This window comes from Oncorhynchus tshawytscha, linkage group LG10 (assembly GCF_018296145.1).
Source record: "Oncorhynchus tshawytscha isolate Ot180627B linkage group LG10, Otsh_v2.0, whole genome shotgun sequence".
Taxonomy (NCBI): domain Eukaryota; kingdom Metazoa; phylum Chordata; class Actinopteri; order Salmoniformes; family Salmonidae; genus Oncorhynchus; species Oncorhynchus tshawytscha.
In genome coordinates, this window is record NC_056438.1 from 35747048 (window position 1) to 35765272 (window position 18225).

General features: G+C 41.5%; 2 protein-coding genes across 6 annotated transcripts in view; one reads left to right on the top strand and one right to left on the bottom strand.

The window, feature by feature from the left end:
• Window positions 1-5123: 5123 nt before the first annotated feature.
• On the bottom strand, window positions 5124-17828 carry si:dkey-154p10.3 (oocyte zinc finger protein XlCOF6). Of its 3 annotated transcripts, none has more exons than XM_042328518.1 (8): window positions 17697-17828; window positions 16687-17242; window positions 15819-16509; window positions 13729-13825; window positions 10269-10529; window positions 6786-6919; window positions 5669-5792; window positions 5124-5507 (listed from the first exon to the last, which is right to left on the bottom strand). In XM_042328518.1, the coding sequence occupies exons 1-8, from the start codon at window positions 17711-17713 to the stop codon at window positions 5300-5302; spliced, it is 2088 nt and encodes a 695-aa protein (XP_042184452.1). In that variant the 5' UTR covers window positions 17714-17828; the 3' UTR covers window positions 5124-5299. The 3 variants fall into 3 exon arrangements, with proteins under 3 accessions (XP_042184452.1, XP_042184454.1, XP_042184453.1); XM_042328520.1 differs by having other exon boundaries at window positions 17621-17828; XM_042328519.1 differs by having other exon boundaries at window positions 17595-17828.
• A 228-nt stretch (window positions 17829-18056) lies between these two features.
• Window positions 18057-18225, top strand: part of LOC112260166 (serine/threonine-protein kinase PRP4 homolog) — a 39088-nt gene continuing 38919 nt past the window's right edge. For all 3 annotated transcript variants that reach the window (XR_006084297.1, XM_024435060.2, XM_024435061.2), the window contains exon 1: window positions 18057-18122. Coding sequence is in view for 2 of the 3 variants with exons in the window: in XM_024435060.2 (XP_024290828.1) it covers window positions 18070-18122 (53 nt within the window). In the remaining variant the exon portion in view is untranslated. The remainder of the gene's footprint in view (window positions 18123-18225) is intronic.

Genomic DNA, 18225 nt, shown 5'->3' on the forward strand with positions numbered 1-18225 from the left:
GGATCTTTATATATACCACTTGGGTCCTGTTTCAGTAATAATGATGTCAGACCTTCTTGTTGCGTATCTGATAATCTACCATTTATATAGGAGTGGTTAAAACATGCTAATAATGGTCCTTTGAGTATATCAAAAAAAGTTTTGCAAACTTCCACTGGTATGCCATCCAGCCCTGGAGTTTTCCCATCCTTAAAGTCCCCAATTGCATCAAGCGGTTCCTCCTCTGTAATTTGGCCTTCACATGAGTCTTTCTGTACAGATGTTAATTTTACATTATTAATAGGAAAAAAATCCATAGAATTAATTTCAGTTAGTGGAGATGGAGGAGCCTGAAACGAAAACATATTCTTAAAGTACTTTACTTTTATAACGGTTTTCTTCCGCTGAAGGAGTGGAGGACCAAAATGCAGCGTGGTTAGAGTTCAACATGTTTAATCAAGACCATACACGAGAACACTACAAAATAACAAATGTGAAAACCGAAACAGTCCTATCTGGTGCAATGACACAAAGACCGAAGACAATCACCCACAAAATACCCAAAGAACATGGCTGCCTAAATATGGTTCCCAATCAGAGACAACGACAGACAGCTGCCTCTAATTGAGAACTAATCTAGGCAACCATAGACATACAAAACTACCTAGAAAGGAAACAGCCCCATAAACATACAAAACCCCTAGACCAGACAAACACATAAATCCCCCATGTCACACCCTGACCTAACCAAAATAATAAAGAAAACAAAGATAACTAAGGCCAGGGCGTGACAACTTTCCTCTTTCATAATATCATTTGGTGAATCATGCGTGACTCCATCATTTGTAACAAGTTTCAATAAAAAAAAATTGGTAGCATTTCTATATTGAAAATTGAAAAAGAATTTGGTGCTTTTTTCCCCATATTCCATCCAGTTCACTTTATTTTTTATAATATATTACACTGAATCTTTCTTGAATAAATTCCTCCATTTCCTTTTGTTTTTCCTCTAACTTATTCTGTGCTTCTATGGTACCGTTTTCATTGCTATCTAACTGTACTGTTAGTCCTTCCATTTCCTTTGTTAATATGGACTCTTTTGATCTAAATTGCTTTTGTTTTACAGATAACTACTGAATTGCATGGACTCTAAAGGCACACTTAAAAGTGTCCCATTCAATATGGGGATCTGCTGTACCTATGCTATGTCTGGAAAAAGTCAGTTATAGATTCTTCTGTCCTAGCTCTAAACAATTTATCATCTAGTAGGCTTTGATTAAATTTCCAATATCCTCGCCCACGTGGAAATTCTGTAAGAGTAATATATATGCCGATTATGTGATGATCCGACCGCATTCTGTCCCCAATCAACACTTTTTTACTTTTGGAGCCAGAGAGAATGGCATAAGAAAGTAGTCAAGATGACTAGCTTGATTAAGCCTCCACCATGTATATCTCACTAGATCAGGGTATTTAAGTCTCCATATATCCACTAATTCCAATATATCCATGACATTCATGATTTCCTTAAGTGCCAAGGGTGATAGTTTGTAGTGTGATTTCCTTTCCGGTCCATAGAGGGATTTAAGACCGTATTAAAATCTCCCACCATAATAATAGTCTAGTGTTGCTTGTAGAGTTGATAAATTCTTATATGTATTTTCAAAGAAGCTTGGATCATCATTATTCGGACCGTACAGGTTAATAAGCCATATCTGTTTATTGTCCAATAACATATTTAAATAATCCATCTACCTTGAGGATCTGTTTGGACAATTTGCACATTTGGATCAAAATTATTGTTAATTAATGTCACGCCCTGGCCAGAGAGGCTATTATTCTCTATTTTGGTTTGGCCAGGATGTGACTAGGGTGGGCATTCTAGTTTCTTTATTTCTATGTTTTCTATTTCTTTGTGTTTGGCCGGGTGTGGTTCTCAATCAGAGGCAGCTGTCTATCGTTGTCTCCGATTGAGAATCATACTTAGGCAGCTTTTTCCCACCTGTGTTTTGTGGGTAGTTGTTTTCTGTTTTGTGTTTCTGCACCTGACAGAACTGTTCAATGTTGTTTTGCTCTTTGTTATTTTATTCAAGTGTTTTGAGAATAAATCATGAACACTTACCACGCTGTGCTCTGGTCCACTTCTTCATCAGATCAGCGTTACAATTAAAACCATCACCCCTTTTGAATTTCTTTGCCCATGGGCTAAATATATTTCGCCTCCCCAGTTCTTTTTCCACAAAACTTCATCTAAAATTGTTGAATGGGTTTCCTGTAAACAATAGATATTATATTCCTTCTCTTTTAGCCAGGTAAATGCTGATCATCTTTTCTTATCTGCTAGGCCATTACAATTCTAACTGGCTATACTTATTTCACCACTTACCATAATGAGACACAACGTTCAATTTTTTAATCAAAATATATGTTTGTAAACACACCATTAAAAAGTAACATGATGATTGAGTGTCTATATAGCTGTACCATGATATTTGCATTGCTACTAGGTCCCTACTATTCCACCCGCTAAAAGCCCTCCTCATCCCGAGTTGGGTTGTCATCCCAATGCCCGGCAGACCACCTGTATCCCATAGCCCTGAACCGACTGGGATCCATCCTTTGAAAAGAGCACACAGTGCCATTTACCGAATTGAAGTAGATCAACTGCCAAATGCCTTTCCATCGCCCTCACCTCGATTTGTATTATATATAGCTGTGGATCATCCTCTATTGTCCCTAACATCTTTTACTCCTTCACAACGGTTGTGGGATACACACATACACCCACACACACTCAACCCTTTCCCCCCACACAACCATAAGCTCACATTCTCAACAGTTGCAACATCCCAGAGCCCAACTCAAGAAATGTCTTGATTTGCAAATGCACTACAGAAGGCCTGCAAGACCGCGCAAAAAAATGGGCAGAAATTTAGAGATTTTATTAACCATTGTCACATCCTAGATGATGGAGGTCAAATGGACACCTTTTCCCTGAAACACCCACAATACGGTCACCCGTATTGACCATATTCCCAAGCATCTCCATGCAGTCAGACCCTGCCACCAGGGTCACAATAATATACCCCCTCTCTGAATATCTGAGTGTGACCCCCTCTCCATGGGTTACTGCAGCTAGTGTTGCTGCCACTGCCTGGGTGGGGCACCCCACCGGAATCCCCACCGGGTAGGTACAAGGTCGTCAAGGTTCTCATTAGCAGCTTTGAGAATTTCCTTGTGTAGTATGCTCTCCCTTTAGGGGGCTTTGGCTTTGCAGGACCAACCCTGCCAAGCAGGCTCAGAATCTTGAAGGGGCAGTGCTGCTCTTGGTCTCTGACCTCATTTTGGCTGCATACAGACCGCTTACAGCAGGCACATAAAACAGTTAGGGACTTCTCCTTAGTATCTGGGTCATTCAGGTGGGTGTCTAGGGTATAGGGTCGTGGACAGTCCCTTTAAAATAGGATCATAAATAAATAATTAGATATAATTTATTTTAAAAATGTAGTTCCCCATGATAGGACAGTAAATAAATTAAATGTATAATTTATTTTAAAATTGTTCCACAATCATAGGACAATAAATAAATAAGACGTATAATTCATTATAAAAGACATTGTGGCAGCAGACTTTGTGAAAATTAATATTTGTGTCAGTCTCAAAACTTTTGGCCGTGGGTGTAGTGCCCAAATAATATCCAAGCGCTCCGATTGGTTGGGAATAGCAGCGTTATAATGGGTGAGGGATAACTAAGGTAGGCTGAACAGCCAAACTAATGGGACTTAAGGGACTGTGAGGGAAAGTCAGGTAGAGAGGAGGAGCAGGAGAGATTCTTTTACAGGCCTACTGCATAGAAAATGTATGTTTGGGAAAGTGGAGGAGAGAAAGTGCATTGGTGTGACTACTTTTGGCCGGTTATGATAACATTGTAGCACTGATGCATTGCAAATGGTGGCACAGGACATACAGAGATGAACACAGTGAAAAAGCAGACCCAATGGAATTGACAACCATTACAAAAATGGAAATCACTTGCAAACCACTTAAGCAATGAGGCAATGACATGCTGTAAAAGATGTGCAGGCTAAACTGAGTTTGTTGTTGAATTACTACATTTAAGTATGAATTACTATATTATTTCTCGTTAGGCCTACATTTACATTGAAGTATTATTTGCAGTTGTCACTATGACAATGAACACACACTGTAAGCACTGAATGGTCTGAACCAGTGTCTGTGAGTTAGAGACCTCATGAATGGTCTTGTGTTAGCACCTTATTAATAGGCGGCTTGCAGTAGGATAAGTTGATCAGTTGATTGAAAGGGTAGGACTGTAGAACGATAAATGATAAACTTTCCTTTAGTGTGGATGCTCACCAACGTTTTACAGTTACTGTATGTAGCCTATAGTTGATCATTAGTTGTCGTTATAGTTATTGGCTTGCTGGATGGCCCAGGCCTTAACTATACAACAACACTAACGTTATTATCACAACAGAACTAGCCTACTATAAAGTCTACTTACACTAATTCATGTTTACTTGACTTTTATTCTCCTAAAATTGACTCTTTCAAATAATTGACTCTGGCAAGTTTGGCACCGGCGTGCTGCAGTAGAGAGGTAAAGCGGAAGTCGAATCCATCACTTCTGTCATTTGGTTGTGCTCACAGCAACGTTCGAAAATGGGATGGATTTGAGCTTAAAAATTACATGTCGGCTATGTCCGGAAATGCCCCTGTCTGGAGCAAAGGATCCCAATTTCAAACTCTCCAAAAAAAGTGTTCCAAACTCAAAAAAAAAAAACTGGCAATAATGAATATTACATGAAAAAAGATTGTATGTCGTTTCTTGCAATTGTCCTCTCTGACTAAATAATCTCTCTCTCAAAACTGTGATCCCTAAAAAATGTGTCCGGGGATTTGGTCAACTCTGTCAGATTTGTCTAAAATCCTACATTTATCAGGAATGAGCAGGGTCAGTTACACCATAAGGACCCCTTCTCCAGCTAGCCTGTTCTCTCTGTTCCTGCACGGCAAGCGGTACCGATTCAACTTCAGAAACTTCACAGAAAATTATTTGGTTATTACTATGTAATTTCCAATTACCATTTCATTTCTAAAGAAATATCAAGTATTGTGAGGTGTAGTAAAATAAATGTACTTGTTTAATATGATTAAAGACACATTTTCATTCAAGACCAGGGTCATGTTCCATTAGGCCACACAATGGAAAAGGAAGTCCAGGTAGTCCCTCTCAATCAGTCAGTTTTCTTTCGTTTGGTGACTACTGAACATGACCCAGAGAGGTTATTTGTCAGGATTACTGGACCCTTCCTGCAGAGACAGAGGATTTGGGACGTTTGGGTGTCCTTGGTCCCAATACCTGGGATGGTTCAGAAGAGTGGTGCTTGCGCACATGGCGCAGCAGCAGCTGGCGGTCCGGTGTAGCGTACGGACAGAGGTGGCAGGGGAAAGACTCGCCTGTGTGGTGGCGTCGTGCGTGGAGATCTAAGCTCTTTTTCTGGATGCTACAGAAAGATTGAAAGAGAAAGAGGGAGATAGTGAGAGTGAGACAGACAGGGAGGGAGAGAGAGACTGACGAGGCACACAGAGTAGGTCATTGAGGAGTAGAGATAGAGTTAGCAAAGGATTAACATGAACTCTAAACATACATTAGTGGGGGGGTTACCTGCTGTAGGGACAGTACTGGCAGCAGTAGGGCCTCTCCTGTGTGTGTGTGCGGGAGTGTCGGCGCAGGGAGCTGCTGTCGATGGAGGCGTAGGGACACTGAAGGCATTTGAAGGGCTTCTCACCTACAGGTAGATAGTTGACAGCTCAGAGGTCACAAAGACAGTAAGGCTTCAATCTGAACCTTTTATCACATATTATTGTCACACTAAAAACTCTGTACAAGATTATTGGTGGGCTCAGAACATTGTTTTTCAGTTTGAAAAGCTGGCTTTTCACTAGTCACTACAGTGGGTATTTAAAGGCAAGTACAACAATCTATGTGACTGTGGCCCTCAAAGACAGGTTGGGAACTCTGCACCCCTTGTATAGTAGAAAGACATTTTTAAACCCAAAGCTGCTGTAGATAACTGTTTTATTGGGCCAGAGTAGGTAGCTACTTAAACTTTTCAACCTCATTTCATAATCTTCAGCAAAAAAACAGTTACCATTATGGGGTTCAGTAGCTTTCCAACTATTGACAAAAAAAATGTTTTGCTCAAATGTTTTGCTCAGAATCAAACTGCAAATTATTACTCTGTTGCCCAGTGCACCCCAATTCCTTAAAAAAATGGCTGCATTATATAGTAAATATTGGTGTTGGCTTTCCTGCATGTTTCTCGGGGTGGCCCTATCTGGGAGAAACACTGAATTCCCCTAAACATTGTGTTTGTTATGTATATATCATGTCAGTGGAATGGAAAATTCTCAAAGTCATTGCTAGGAGAGAAAGTGCGGGAAAAGTTTTCTAATAAATTTGGGCTACGGCAACATCCCCCCGCCCCTTGGTAAGAACCAACGCACAATGGGCAAATAATTGAGTTCCTCCTCCAACAGTGTTCCCGACACTGGATTTTGCATGTCCAGCTATTCTGGACTTGTCTCTTTACAATACAAATGTAACACTCCAAAACGTACACATTTCCCACATGTACAAGTCACACACACAGTAATATGTGCCTTACTACACAGGTAGAACATTGAGGTACAACAATGTAATGAATAACACCAGTGTGTGTGTGTCCTTGTGCGGACTACAGTACCAGCTAGGATGATTGAATATGGTCTAAAGACGTTACCTGTATGAACACGGAGGTGCTGTACCAGTGAGGCCTTGAGCCGGGTGCTGTAGTGGCAATGGGGACACTCAAAGGGCTTGTCCCCCTGGTGGATGCCCATGTGGCGACGCATGGTCAACTTGGTGGAGAACTTCCTGTCATGGCAGGAAACAGGGTTCATTGAGATGCATTTACAACCTGGTCATACTTTAAATAAACAACACGTTATGAAGGCTTTATATGTCATTCAGAAAGTCTTTATAAGCACTACATCAATGCTTCAGAAATTGTGTATACATTAGGCCTTAAAGGTTGTAGTTTGTTTAAAGTGGGCTTCCTCTATGCATGTCTCTCAAACACACACTGTAGCATTTACTTGATATGTGCTGCAACTATACCACCATAAATTGGCAATGATTCTATGAAAGTTTTACACATAAGAATTAGAACACTAGAACATGAACCTTCTTATAAACCACGTTTCCATCCACAGCTTTTATGTGCATAAAGTCATACCATATATAAAAAAAAATCATGACAGCTGTGATTGAAACAGGAAGTTTCAGTACAATTTTGTAAATGCCGACAGATCATTTGTTCGTTTGACATGGTGGGAACTTTTTGTGTTGGTAAAATTAATGATGCAAGCAATGTCAGTAGAAATGCTTTTATGCGCAAATATTGATATAATAACCATCATATCAAAGTAAACTTCATGTCACACGATGACATGTCCTCCCACTACAACTCGTCGGGAAAGCATGCAGTTTACTAGGCTACAGATGTAATAAGTTATGATGAACTGATAAGCTTGATGCTCCTTTACAAAAAATATCGAGGGTCTTATTCTGGTGACATGATGATCGATGCTTGGCAAACTAAAATATTATCGCTCTTATCATAATAATCTCATCATTTAGACTAGCCTACCTGCACTGTATCCGTTATTGGCTAGAGCACACGTGCCAAGACCAGAGGAGGCACATTTGCTATTTAACCCAAAGGTTTTTGTGACAACTCAGTAGAGTGAGTGGAGTGGAAAATGTGATGCAAACATTGAACTTTAGATTTTTATTTTGAACATGAAAACTTAAGCGAAAAATTACTTTGTGTGACTACGCCATCACGCACTAATTTCTATCCGCACAAAGTCCATTTGGTGGAGACACCACTGGTGAAAAAAAATGTATTTTCTTAATGCAGATTTTAGAATATTCGCATTAAAATCTGTCGCCAATTGGATTGAAACCTAGCTACTGATGCAGTAAGGCCAATGGAACTCGATCCAAACAATGGAAACGCACGGGGGAAAGATTTGACAAATATCCACTTTGTTAAAATCAGATTTGTTGAATGTGCACCAATCTGGCATCCTTCTTCTATCCGCCATGGTCTCCGTTCAATTGACCTCTTTACCGCATCTATGATGGTATGAAAGATCAGCCATTTTGGCAAGGGAGTTGTTCAACTATGGTTTGCCAGTGCTGTGCTAAGAATCTTAAAAAATTCATAGTGTAAAACTATCTGCACTGTATGTTTGTTAGCTAGCTAGCTGTCCAGTTAGCTAGCTAGCCATCCATTTCCATAAATGTTTCTAAATAACTGCCAATATGGCAACATTCCATTTGTACAAAACCTGTATAAACAGTATTTTTAATTGTTAAATGTGATACGCCGAGTGTAACATCCATTTGTAGTTTACTCCGCTACTTGAGTCGTCGTCATCTATGTCAGTCAGTCAGTCAGTCAGTCACTCACTCCACACAGACCTAGTACCACACCGTCACTTAAGGAGCGCTCTACCAGTGCTGGCAGGGGCCTAAATCCGTATGTTGTTTGTGCAACAGTATCTTCTAAATCAAAGAGGAATAGGCGAAGCATGAATATGTTGGCTACATGAATAAAGATTTAATGTAACCAAAGATTATAGGGTCCCCAAAGAAACACAGAACATCACTTTGGTTCCTACCCTGTAACAATAACTCGTCCATGTCCGGGGGTGTCCTCGGATGGGGCCACAGTGTCTCCTGACCCCTCCTGTCTCAGCCTCCAGTATTTATGCTGCAGTAGTTTATGGGGACCATGCCCCAGGACTACCTGACATGATGACTCCTTGCTGTCCCCAGTCCACCTGGCCGTGCTGCTGCTCCATTTTCAACTGTTCTGCCTTATTATTATTTGACCATGCTGGTCATTTATGAACATTTGAACATCTTGGCCATGCTCTGTTATAATCTCCACCCGGCACAGCCAGAAGAGGACTGGCCACCCCACATATGCTCTCTCTAATTCTCTCTTTCTTTCTCTCTCTCGGAGGACCTGAGCCCTAGGACCATGCCCCAGGAATACCTGACATGATGACTCCTTGCTGTCCCCAGTCCACCTGACTGTGCTGCTGCTCCAGTTTCAACTGTTCTGCCTTATTATTATACGACCATGCTGGTCATTTATGAACATTTGAACATCTTGGTCATGTTCTGTTATAATCTCCACCCGGCACAGCCAGAAGAGGACTGGCCACCCCATATAGCCTGGTTCCTCTCTAGGTTTCTTCCTAGGTTTTGGCCTTTCTAGGGAGTTTTTCCTAGCCATCGTGCTTCTACACCTGCATTGCTTGCTGTTTGGGGTTTTAGGCTGGGTTTCTGTACAGCACTTTGAGATATCAGCTGATGTACGAAGGGCTATATAAATAAATTTGATTTGATGGCATTTTCATTTGTTGTCATGTCAAACAAACAACACTGTATTCAAAGTGCCCACTATTATTTATATTCTAACTATAGACTTGTAATAAAACATTCTATTTCCATGAATCCAAAAGTTCATCCAAGTGTTTTGATCTATATCACAATTGCAACATTTGGTTAAAAATAAGGCCTAGTTTTTTTGCCCATATCGTGACAGTGTGGAAATGATCTCAAATGAGTGCAAGAAATGCTGAAATTGATGGAAATGCAGGAAATTATTTTAGGCTGAAGTTGAATTGAACAGTATAAAACGATCAATCAGAATGGAGAAAGACCCATTGAAATAATTTAGAATGTATGTGTTGCCACCCTAGGGTCACGTACTACTCAAAGCAAATGTAGAACTTTTATTAATCAAAAACATAAAATACCGTCAAATAGTCATAAGGTAAAATTAAAATACCATATATGATATGATATTTTGGCCATATCGCCCAGCCCTAATCACATGCCTTACTTTTATTTTCCTGCACAAGTAAAAGCAGGAAATGCATCACCTATGCCTCTACTGCCATTCATTAGACTGGTTTGGATTTCTCTCTGACCACAATGGCTGCCATTTTCAGACCATTCTGGAACTTTGAGGGGTTTAATTTAATAGGATCTCTATGGTTTTACAGCCCAGTTTTATATGGTACTGAAAACACACAGAAAAGGAAATAAACAAACAAAGCTTCTGCAATACTCTTTTCTTCCACAACAAACTGTACTCTGACCCCTTGTGGTAAAATGTGTTGTTACTTCTGAGTGACTGTACCTGTTGCAGAGGGCACAGCAGAACTCTTTCCTCCCTTTCTTCCTCACCGATTCCTCCGCTTTCTGCCCTTGCTCCTCTCTGCGCTCCCCTCTGCCCTCCTCTCCGTCCTCCTCTCCGTCCTCCTCTCCGTCCTCCTCTCCGTCCTCCTCTCCGTCCTTTCTTCTCCTCTGCTTCGGCATCCACTTATTCCACTTTTCTGGCTCCACTCCTTGCAGATCTTGTGGGTAATTACTTTCGTGGGTGAACTTCCTCAAAGCACACCTGTGAGTTGGAGATGGCAACGTTAAATGGACAATCTGCACTTGAAAACAACAACAAATCGGTCAGGACGCCATTGTCGTTTTGGTAAACAGCTGAGGGATGGATGGGTTGTCGAAAAAGAACCAGTCTCAAATTCATAGACAGCCATTAATGCAAGGGCTGACCATCCATGAGATCAAAGTTATAGTTTTAACCATTTGAGGCTATAAAGTGTCTAAAAAAGCTCACAGTGCATTCGGGAAGTATTCAAACCCCTTTACTTTTTCCACATTGATACTTTACAGCCTTATTCAGAAATGGATTCAACTGTTTTTTTCCTAAATCAATCTACACACAATAGCCCATAATGACAAAGCAAAAACATTTGGACACACCTGATTCCAGGGTTTTTCTTAATTTTTTACAATTTTCTACATTGTAGAATAATAGTGAAGACATCAGAACTATGAAATAAGACACACGGAATCATGTAGTATGCATAAAAATGTAAAATCAAAAAATATATATATATTTGAGATTCTTCAAAGTATCCACCTTTTGTGTTGATGACAACTTTGCACACTCTTGGCATTCAACCAGCTTTATGAGGTAGTCACCTGGAATCCATTTCAATTAACAGGTGTGACTTGTTAAAAGTGAATTTCTGGAATTTTTTGCCTTCTTAATGCGTTTTAGACAATCAGTTGTGTTGTGTCAAGGTAGGGGTGGTATACAGAAGATAGCCCTACTTAGTAAAAGACAAAGCCCATATTATGGGAAGAAAAGCTCAAATAACCAAAGAGAAACAACAGTCCATCACTACTTTAAGACATAAAGGTCAGTCAATACGGAAAATTTGCAGTTGCAAAAACCATCAAGCACTATGATGAAACTGGCTCTCATGAGGACCGCCTCATGAGACATTGTGAATCAGGCCTTCATGGTCCAATTGCTGGAAAGAAACCACTACTAAAGGGACTCCCGAGTGGCGCAGCGGTCTAAGGCACTGCATCCTCAGTGCTAGAGGCGTCACTACAGACCCTGGTTCGATTCCAGGCTGTATCAGAAACGGCCGTTATTGGGAGTCCCATAGGGCGCCGCACAATTGGCCCAGCGTCGTCCGGGTTACGGTTTGGCCGAGGTAGGCCGTCATTGTAAATAAGAATTTGTTCTTAACTGACTTGCCTAGCTAAATAAAGGTAAAAAAAAATAAGAAGTAGAAGAGACTTGCTTGGCCCAAGAAACACGAGCAATGGACATTAGACCGGTGGAAATCTGTCCTTTGGTTTGATGAGTCCAAATTGGAGATTTCTGTTTCCAACCACTGTGACTTTGTGAGACACAGAGCGAGGTGAACAGATGATCTCAGCATATGTGGTTCCCACCGTGAAACATGGAGGAGGTATGATGGTGCTTTGCTGGTGACACTGTCAGTGATTCTGCAGCAATACGCCATCCCATCTGCTTAGCGGGACTATCATTTGTTTTTCAACAGGACGTGCTGCATCAGATGACCTGGCCTCCACAATCACCCGACCTCAACCCAATTGAGATGGTTTGGGATGAGTTGGACCGCAGAGTGAAGGAAAAGCAACCAACAAGTGCTCAGCATATGTGGGAACTCCTTCAAGGCTGTTGGAAAAGCATTCCAGGTGAAGCTGGTTGAGAGAATGCCAAGAGTGTGCAAAGCTGTCATCAGCTACTATGAAGAATCTAAAATATATTTAGATTTGTTTAAAAAAACTTGGTTACTATATGATTTGATGTCTTCACTACTATTCTACAATGTAGAAAACAGTAAAAATAGATAAAAACTCTTGACTGAGTAGGTGTGTCCAAACTTTTGACTAGTACTGTAACTATTCAGACGCTTTATTCAGTACTTTGTTGAAGGACCTTTGGTAGCGATAACAGCCTCGAGTCTTCTTGGGAATGATGCTACAAGCTTGGCACACTTGTATTTGGGGGTTTCTCCCATTCTTCTCTGCAAGTAATCCATCTCAAACTCTGTCAGGTTGGATGGGGAGCATCACTGCAGAGCTATTTTCAGGTATCTTCAGAGATGTTTGATCGTGTTCAAGTCCGGGCTCTGGCTGGGCCCCTCAAGGCATTCAGGTTTCGTCAGACCAGAGAATCTTGTTTCTCATGGTCAGAGTCCTTTAGGGGCCATTTGGCAAACTCCAAGCGTGCTGTCGTGCCTTTTACTGAGGAGTGGCTGGCCACTCTACCATAAAGGCCTGACTGGTGGAGTGCTGCAGAGATGGTTGTCCTTCTGGAAGGTTCTCCCATCTCCACAGAGGAACTCTGGAGCTGTTATTAGTGACCATTGGCTTCTTGGGCACCTCGCTGACCAAGACCCTTCTCCCCCGATTGCTCAGTTTGGCCGGGCGGCCAGCTCTAGGAAGAGTCTTGGTGGTTCTAAACTTATTGGGGAACTTCAATGCTGCAGACATTTTTTGGTACCCTTCCCCAGATCTGTGCCTCGACACAATCCTTTCTCGGAGCTCTATGGAAAATTCCTTCGACGTCATGGCTTGGTTTTTTCTCTGACATGCACTGTCAACTGTGGGACCTTATACAGACAGGTGTGTGCCTTTCCAAATCATGTCCAATCAATTGAATTTACCACAGGTAAATTTCTACCACCAATCAAGTGGTAGAAACATCAAGGATGATCAATGGAAACAGCATGCACCTGAGCTCAATGAGTCACAAGGGTCTGAATACTTATGTAAATAAGGTATTTATGAAATTTCATTTATAAAAAAAATTAAAAACTGTGAGACAAAAGTTATATTCTTCACTAATCAATGGGTATACAGTATATCTTTACCAAGTATATTATCAAGTCCAAAATGGTTGTACCAATACCAGATTGCCCCTTTAAATGGTCAAAGACGTATGGTTGAGATAATCAACTCTCTCAACTGTGTTCAAAGACCAACTTGTGAAAATTCATCCAAATAGATTTTATACAGTATTCCCATTAAAATTCTTTAAAAAGTCAATTTTTCCTGAGCCATTTGATTGAGCCATTGTGCCATGTCTAATCATTGATTACTTCACAGAATAGAGGGAAGAAGGATGCATTTTTTATGAAACTCAAATATGGCATATGTCCAGACCAAATGCTTTTTAAATATTTTGGGTGCACACAATGAGTAGGTTGGTTTGTTGCTCTCAGACTATGGCGCAGGAAGGGAACAGGCAAACTACTTACACAACATGGGTGCTCAGTCCATCCGGGTTTGTCAGTCTGTCCCCAAAGGCTTTGTGCTCTGAGAGAATGTGTTTGTGCAGCTTGTCCCACGACTTATCTGGAAGACAGACAGAGATGGTACAGCTGGGTAAAATTTGTATCATCTGTATTAATGTAAATGTGTTCATCGCTGAATAGAGTTGGAAAGCTGCTGGTAATTTACCAAAGTTAACAGAATCTTTGGTAACTTGGGGAATTAAAGACACACTCCTGATATTTTCCTTTTGAAAAACAATATCCCAAGAATAAATACAGTACTGTACACACATAGGGTAAAACAAAATACATTGCGCAAATAGTGTACTTTTTAGAATGAATGTCCTTCTTGAAGCTTGTAGTTCTAGGAGTTGTTCTGATCGTGGTATTGTCGGTAACCACCCTTTCTTGCGGGAACAATTAGCTTGAGTTATGGTTATGGCTATGGTTTGGAGGGCTACTCCGATCCAGACTCATTGCGGAGAAGAAACTAATGTATGTGAGCGTGGCTTTTAGCTGGAGCAAGGAGTCTGGGTAGCCAGTCAACCCAAACCCCACACCAAGCCCAACCCAATGGCCAGTATACAGTATCAGTTTGACAAGTTGTATGAAGCTGCAACTCAGAGCATTGTTTATTCATACTATGTAATGTACTGTCAGTGTTTTTTGTGATGTTTTTTTTTTCCCTGATCAGAGAAATTAGCAATTGAAGTCGCTTGCGTTTCCCCCCAAAATGAAGTGAAAGTACCAGCTACCAGGCTGTTCCTGCTTTTATCCATTTTGCTGGTCTCTTGTGTAATCAAATGTATCACAGCATTTTCTTTGCAGCTTTGGGTAGAAAACCAATAGCTTTTTGTGTGGTTATCCTCACAAGTTAAGCCAGTCCCCCATGAAAGCAATTCATTTTGTCCTTCTCTTAGCAACCCAACTCTCCTTGAATATGTCCAACATGTTGCAGCTCTCTGAGAGGGCTATGCCTATGGTTCAATTATCATATGAAGCCCAAAAATGTTATGGAGAAATGGGTTATTGACTAAACACAACCCAATACCATTACAAAACACTATACAGTGTATGTTTGGGACTTTTACCATTGAAAACCCTTAGAGACTATAACATAACTGCTGTAGCCTAACGGTTTGCTGTAGTCTAAGGGAATAAACCACACACAGGGGCAGTTTCCTGGACATAGATTAAGCCTAAGGGAAGGAAAAACTGAATTGCTTTCATTGAGGACTGGCTTGAATTGTGAGGATGATCACAATTTATTTTCATCACAAAAGCTATTGGTTTTCTACCCAAGGTTTGAAAGAAAATGTTGTGATACATTTAATAAACACAAGAGACCAGCAACATGGATAAAAGGGTGTGGCAATAGCAGGAACAGCATCTGGTGAGCAAAACCTGGTACATTGACACTTATTTATGGGGGAAAATGCAAGCGACTTCAATTAATACTCTTTCTGAATGGGCAAAAACCATCACCAACAATACTCCAAGCAGCAGCTGCATACTACTTGTCAAACATAGAGAACTGATACTGTATACTGGCCGTTGGGGTGGGCGGCTTAAAAAAAAAAGTCTTACTCATTGTTAGGATGAAGTTTTGTCCAAATCAGATGTTACGTACTATATTTATTGAATGTTATCTGAATCCTATAAATGAAAATGGCCAATTTGGGTGCAATCAATTAGATTAAATTCTTCAGAGATCAAATTACATTTTAACAAAACAATATTGCAGAAATGCTTATCTTATTAGTTTCTAACTACAGAAACAATTTCAGAACAATCTTAGATGTTGGGTGTCAAAATCCTCTCGCATTTTTTGAGGTGGAACTACCCCAGAGATAATTACAGACATCTGTGATAATATGTACCCAAAAAGTACCCAAAAAGGCAACCGGATGTCACCTGATAAAATTTTTAAAACTTGACAGATACCAAAATTTGAGTAGTTTACTGGTAAAGATTCCAGTAATAAACCCTCCCTTTGCAACTCTATCACGGAACAAGTTCAATGTTAGGTGGAATAGTAGGGTAAAATTGGAATAAACACTGGAACAGATCCTCACCACTGTAGTCACAGTGCTGGCACGTGAAGCATTCTTGAGGACTCCGCCGTTGACTGTGGTGCCGCCGCTCATGTGCATCCCGGGACTTAACACTCCGGAACTTCCGGAGACAAACCTGGCAGCCATGGGGCCTTATCCCCCTCTCTTTTTCTTTTTTCCCTCGCCGCATCCTCTTCCCGTGGGCCCTCCAGTGGCGCTCCATCTCCCCCCACCCGGCCGACGTCCAGCCGCACTGAAGGCACTTGAAGCCCCTGTCCCCGTTGTGGCATTTAAGGTGGACCTCAAGCAAGTGTCTAGAGGTCAGGGTGGCGCGGCAGAGGACACAGAACAGTGACCTCCGCTGCTTGGAGCCATGAGGAGGAGGGGACTGCTTTCCCTGGGACTGGGGCATTTTGTCATCCATCTTGTCATCCAGGGAGGTGTCTGACTCCAAACCCTCTTGCCCGATGGGAGTTGAGGGAAGCTGGGTAACCGCTCGGCCTGAGAGGCCCTTGTTGGCTGTGGAGATGCGACAGAGGCCCAGGGTCATGAGGTGAGCTGACTGGGCCATTTCATCATCCTTGGCCTCGTTTTTCACCACCGAGCCCATTGGACACGACAGGTTGACGGAGTTGGCAGCATCCAATCGGAACACGCTCTCCTCTTCGTCCTCCTCACCATGTCTCTCGTCCTCATCAAACAAAGTGCTCACCTGTATAGGACCAGAGCAGGATAAACAAAACTGATTCTCAGCTACAAATCTGTGAATATATTGCCTACATAGAATTGGAAATTACTAGTCCACCTTTAGTGACGAATCCACTCGACTGGAATTTTCACTGCATTTGAAACACAATTTTTTCCCACTCCAGTTAAACTTCTCTCTTACCTCACAGGTCTGTGCAACGTGGAGGCTCCCGTCCGAGTTGGAACTCAGGGCCATATCACATGACCGGGGACTGATATTGGGCAGCATGCCGTACATGGGCAGCAGGAAGGACATGCGCTCCAAGCCCATATGATCCATCTGGTCATCATCAGCATCCTTTGAGACAGAATGGAGGTCATCCTCCAGGTTGTAGCCTGGGGAGCCATTTTGGTCCAGTTCATCATCATCATCATCATCATCTTCTCTGTCAACTCCCACCCCTACCTCAAGGCCATTGTCCTTCTCAAGACAGGGAAGACCAGGGCAGGAGGAGGCTCCTAAATCGTGCCTCTCCAGTACGTGTGTTTGGATAATGCCTTTTAGGCCACTGGTGAACTGGCACACTCTGCAGCGGTAGACTTCAACCAGGAAGGCTTCGACTAAGGAAGCCACTTGGGCCTCCAGCCCCTTAGCAGTGACACAGTACAAGGAGGTGACCGTCTCTTCTGGAAGGTGTAGTGTGACTGGCCTGATGTCCTGGAAATCATAATTGACTGGACTCATCATCTGGGTTGAGCTAACATGGGGAGACAGAGGGATTGCATGAGATTAGCATAACTAAAATGTTGGGGATGGAACATTAGCTTCGTTTGAACTACACTTGTCCTAGCCATACTCCGATTAAGCAAGATATTCTGTATTCAAGAGACATAATGAATAGAGAAAGTCTTGCTTAGTGTCTAACCTTACACTTGTTGACCATGCATAATAGGAAGAACTTTAGTCATAGCACTACAAGTCAAGCTGGCTAGCTGTGGAAAATGCATGCATGCGAAACTGAAATCTACAATAAATACAAACACATGCACGTAGGTAGATAATGAAGAACACACACTGAATTTGCTGAAATATGCAACGTTTCTATTTACCACGATAGCTAGTTAGCGTTCATTACGTTTGATAAACATGGAATCGCGTTGAATTAAACTCGCTCGTCACCACAGAGCCAAATTCCAGGTAGCTAACGTTACCTAGATCTATAGTACATAGCAAGACATATACGACAATAACGTCACATTTATATCAACGATGAGTTCATGCTGTATGAAATGTAAACACGTCCGAAACGAACTGGATCCCAGCTGCCAATGAGCCAACCTGCTGACTTTTTTAGGGACCACTGACTGTTAATGGAATAGTTCGTTTCAGTGCAGTAAATTAAAATTTGGTATTATTGACTTATAAATATATAATAGTGTGTCACATCAAAATATAGGCCCAGAGAAGATTCATTATTTCGAAATCTGTTATATAGGGGATACAGACAAAACGCAAAATTGTCATTACTTTACAGACAGTGCCTTGCCTTGTCTTCCTATCCATTGCGCATGTCCAAAGTTAACAATGAAAATGGCTGCTATGGGTTTCATACCTGGCGACGGCGAGAGAAAACAAGCGTAAGACATTTTTAAGATTGTGTTTTAGGCAAGATGTATAGTTGTCGCGATAGGGTATTCTGCGTGTGGTCGTAACTAAAGTTAATGAGAAAAAAATAATATC

Excerpts from the sequence above, each read along its gene's own strand:
- si:dkey-154p10.3 (XM_042328518.1), bottom strand. Across the intron at positions 16,510-16,686 it reads ACGTTGCACAGACCTGTGAG|GTGAGCACTTTGTTTGATGA; the intron begins GTAAGAGAGAAG and ends GGTCCTATACAG. Across the intron at positions 5,793-6,785 it reads GCACCTCCGTGTTCATACAG|GTGAGAAGCCCTTCAAATGC; the intron begins GTAACGTCTTTA and ends ATCTACCTGTAG.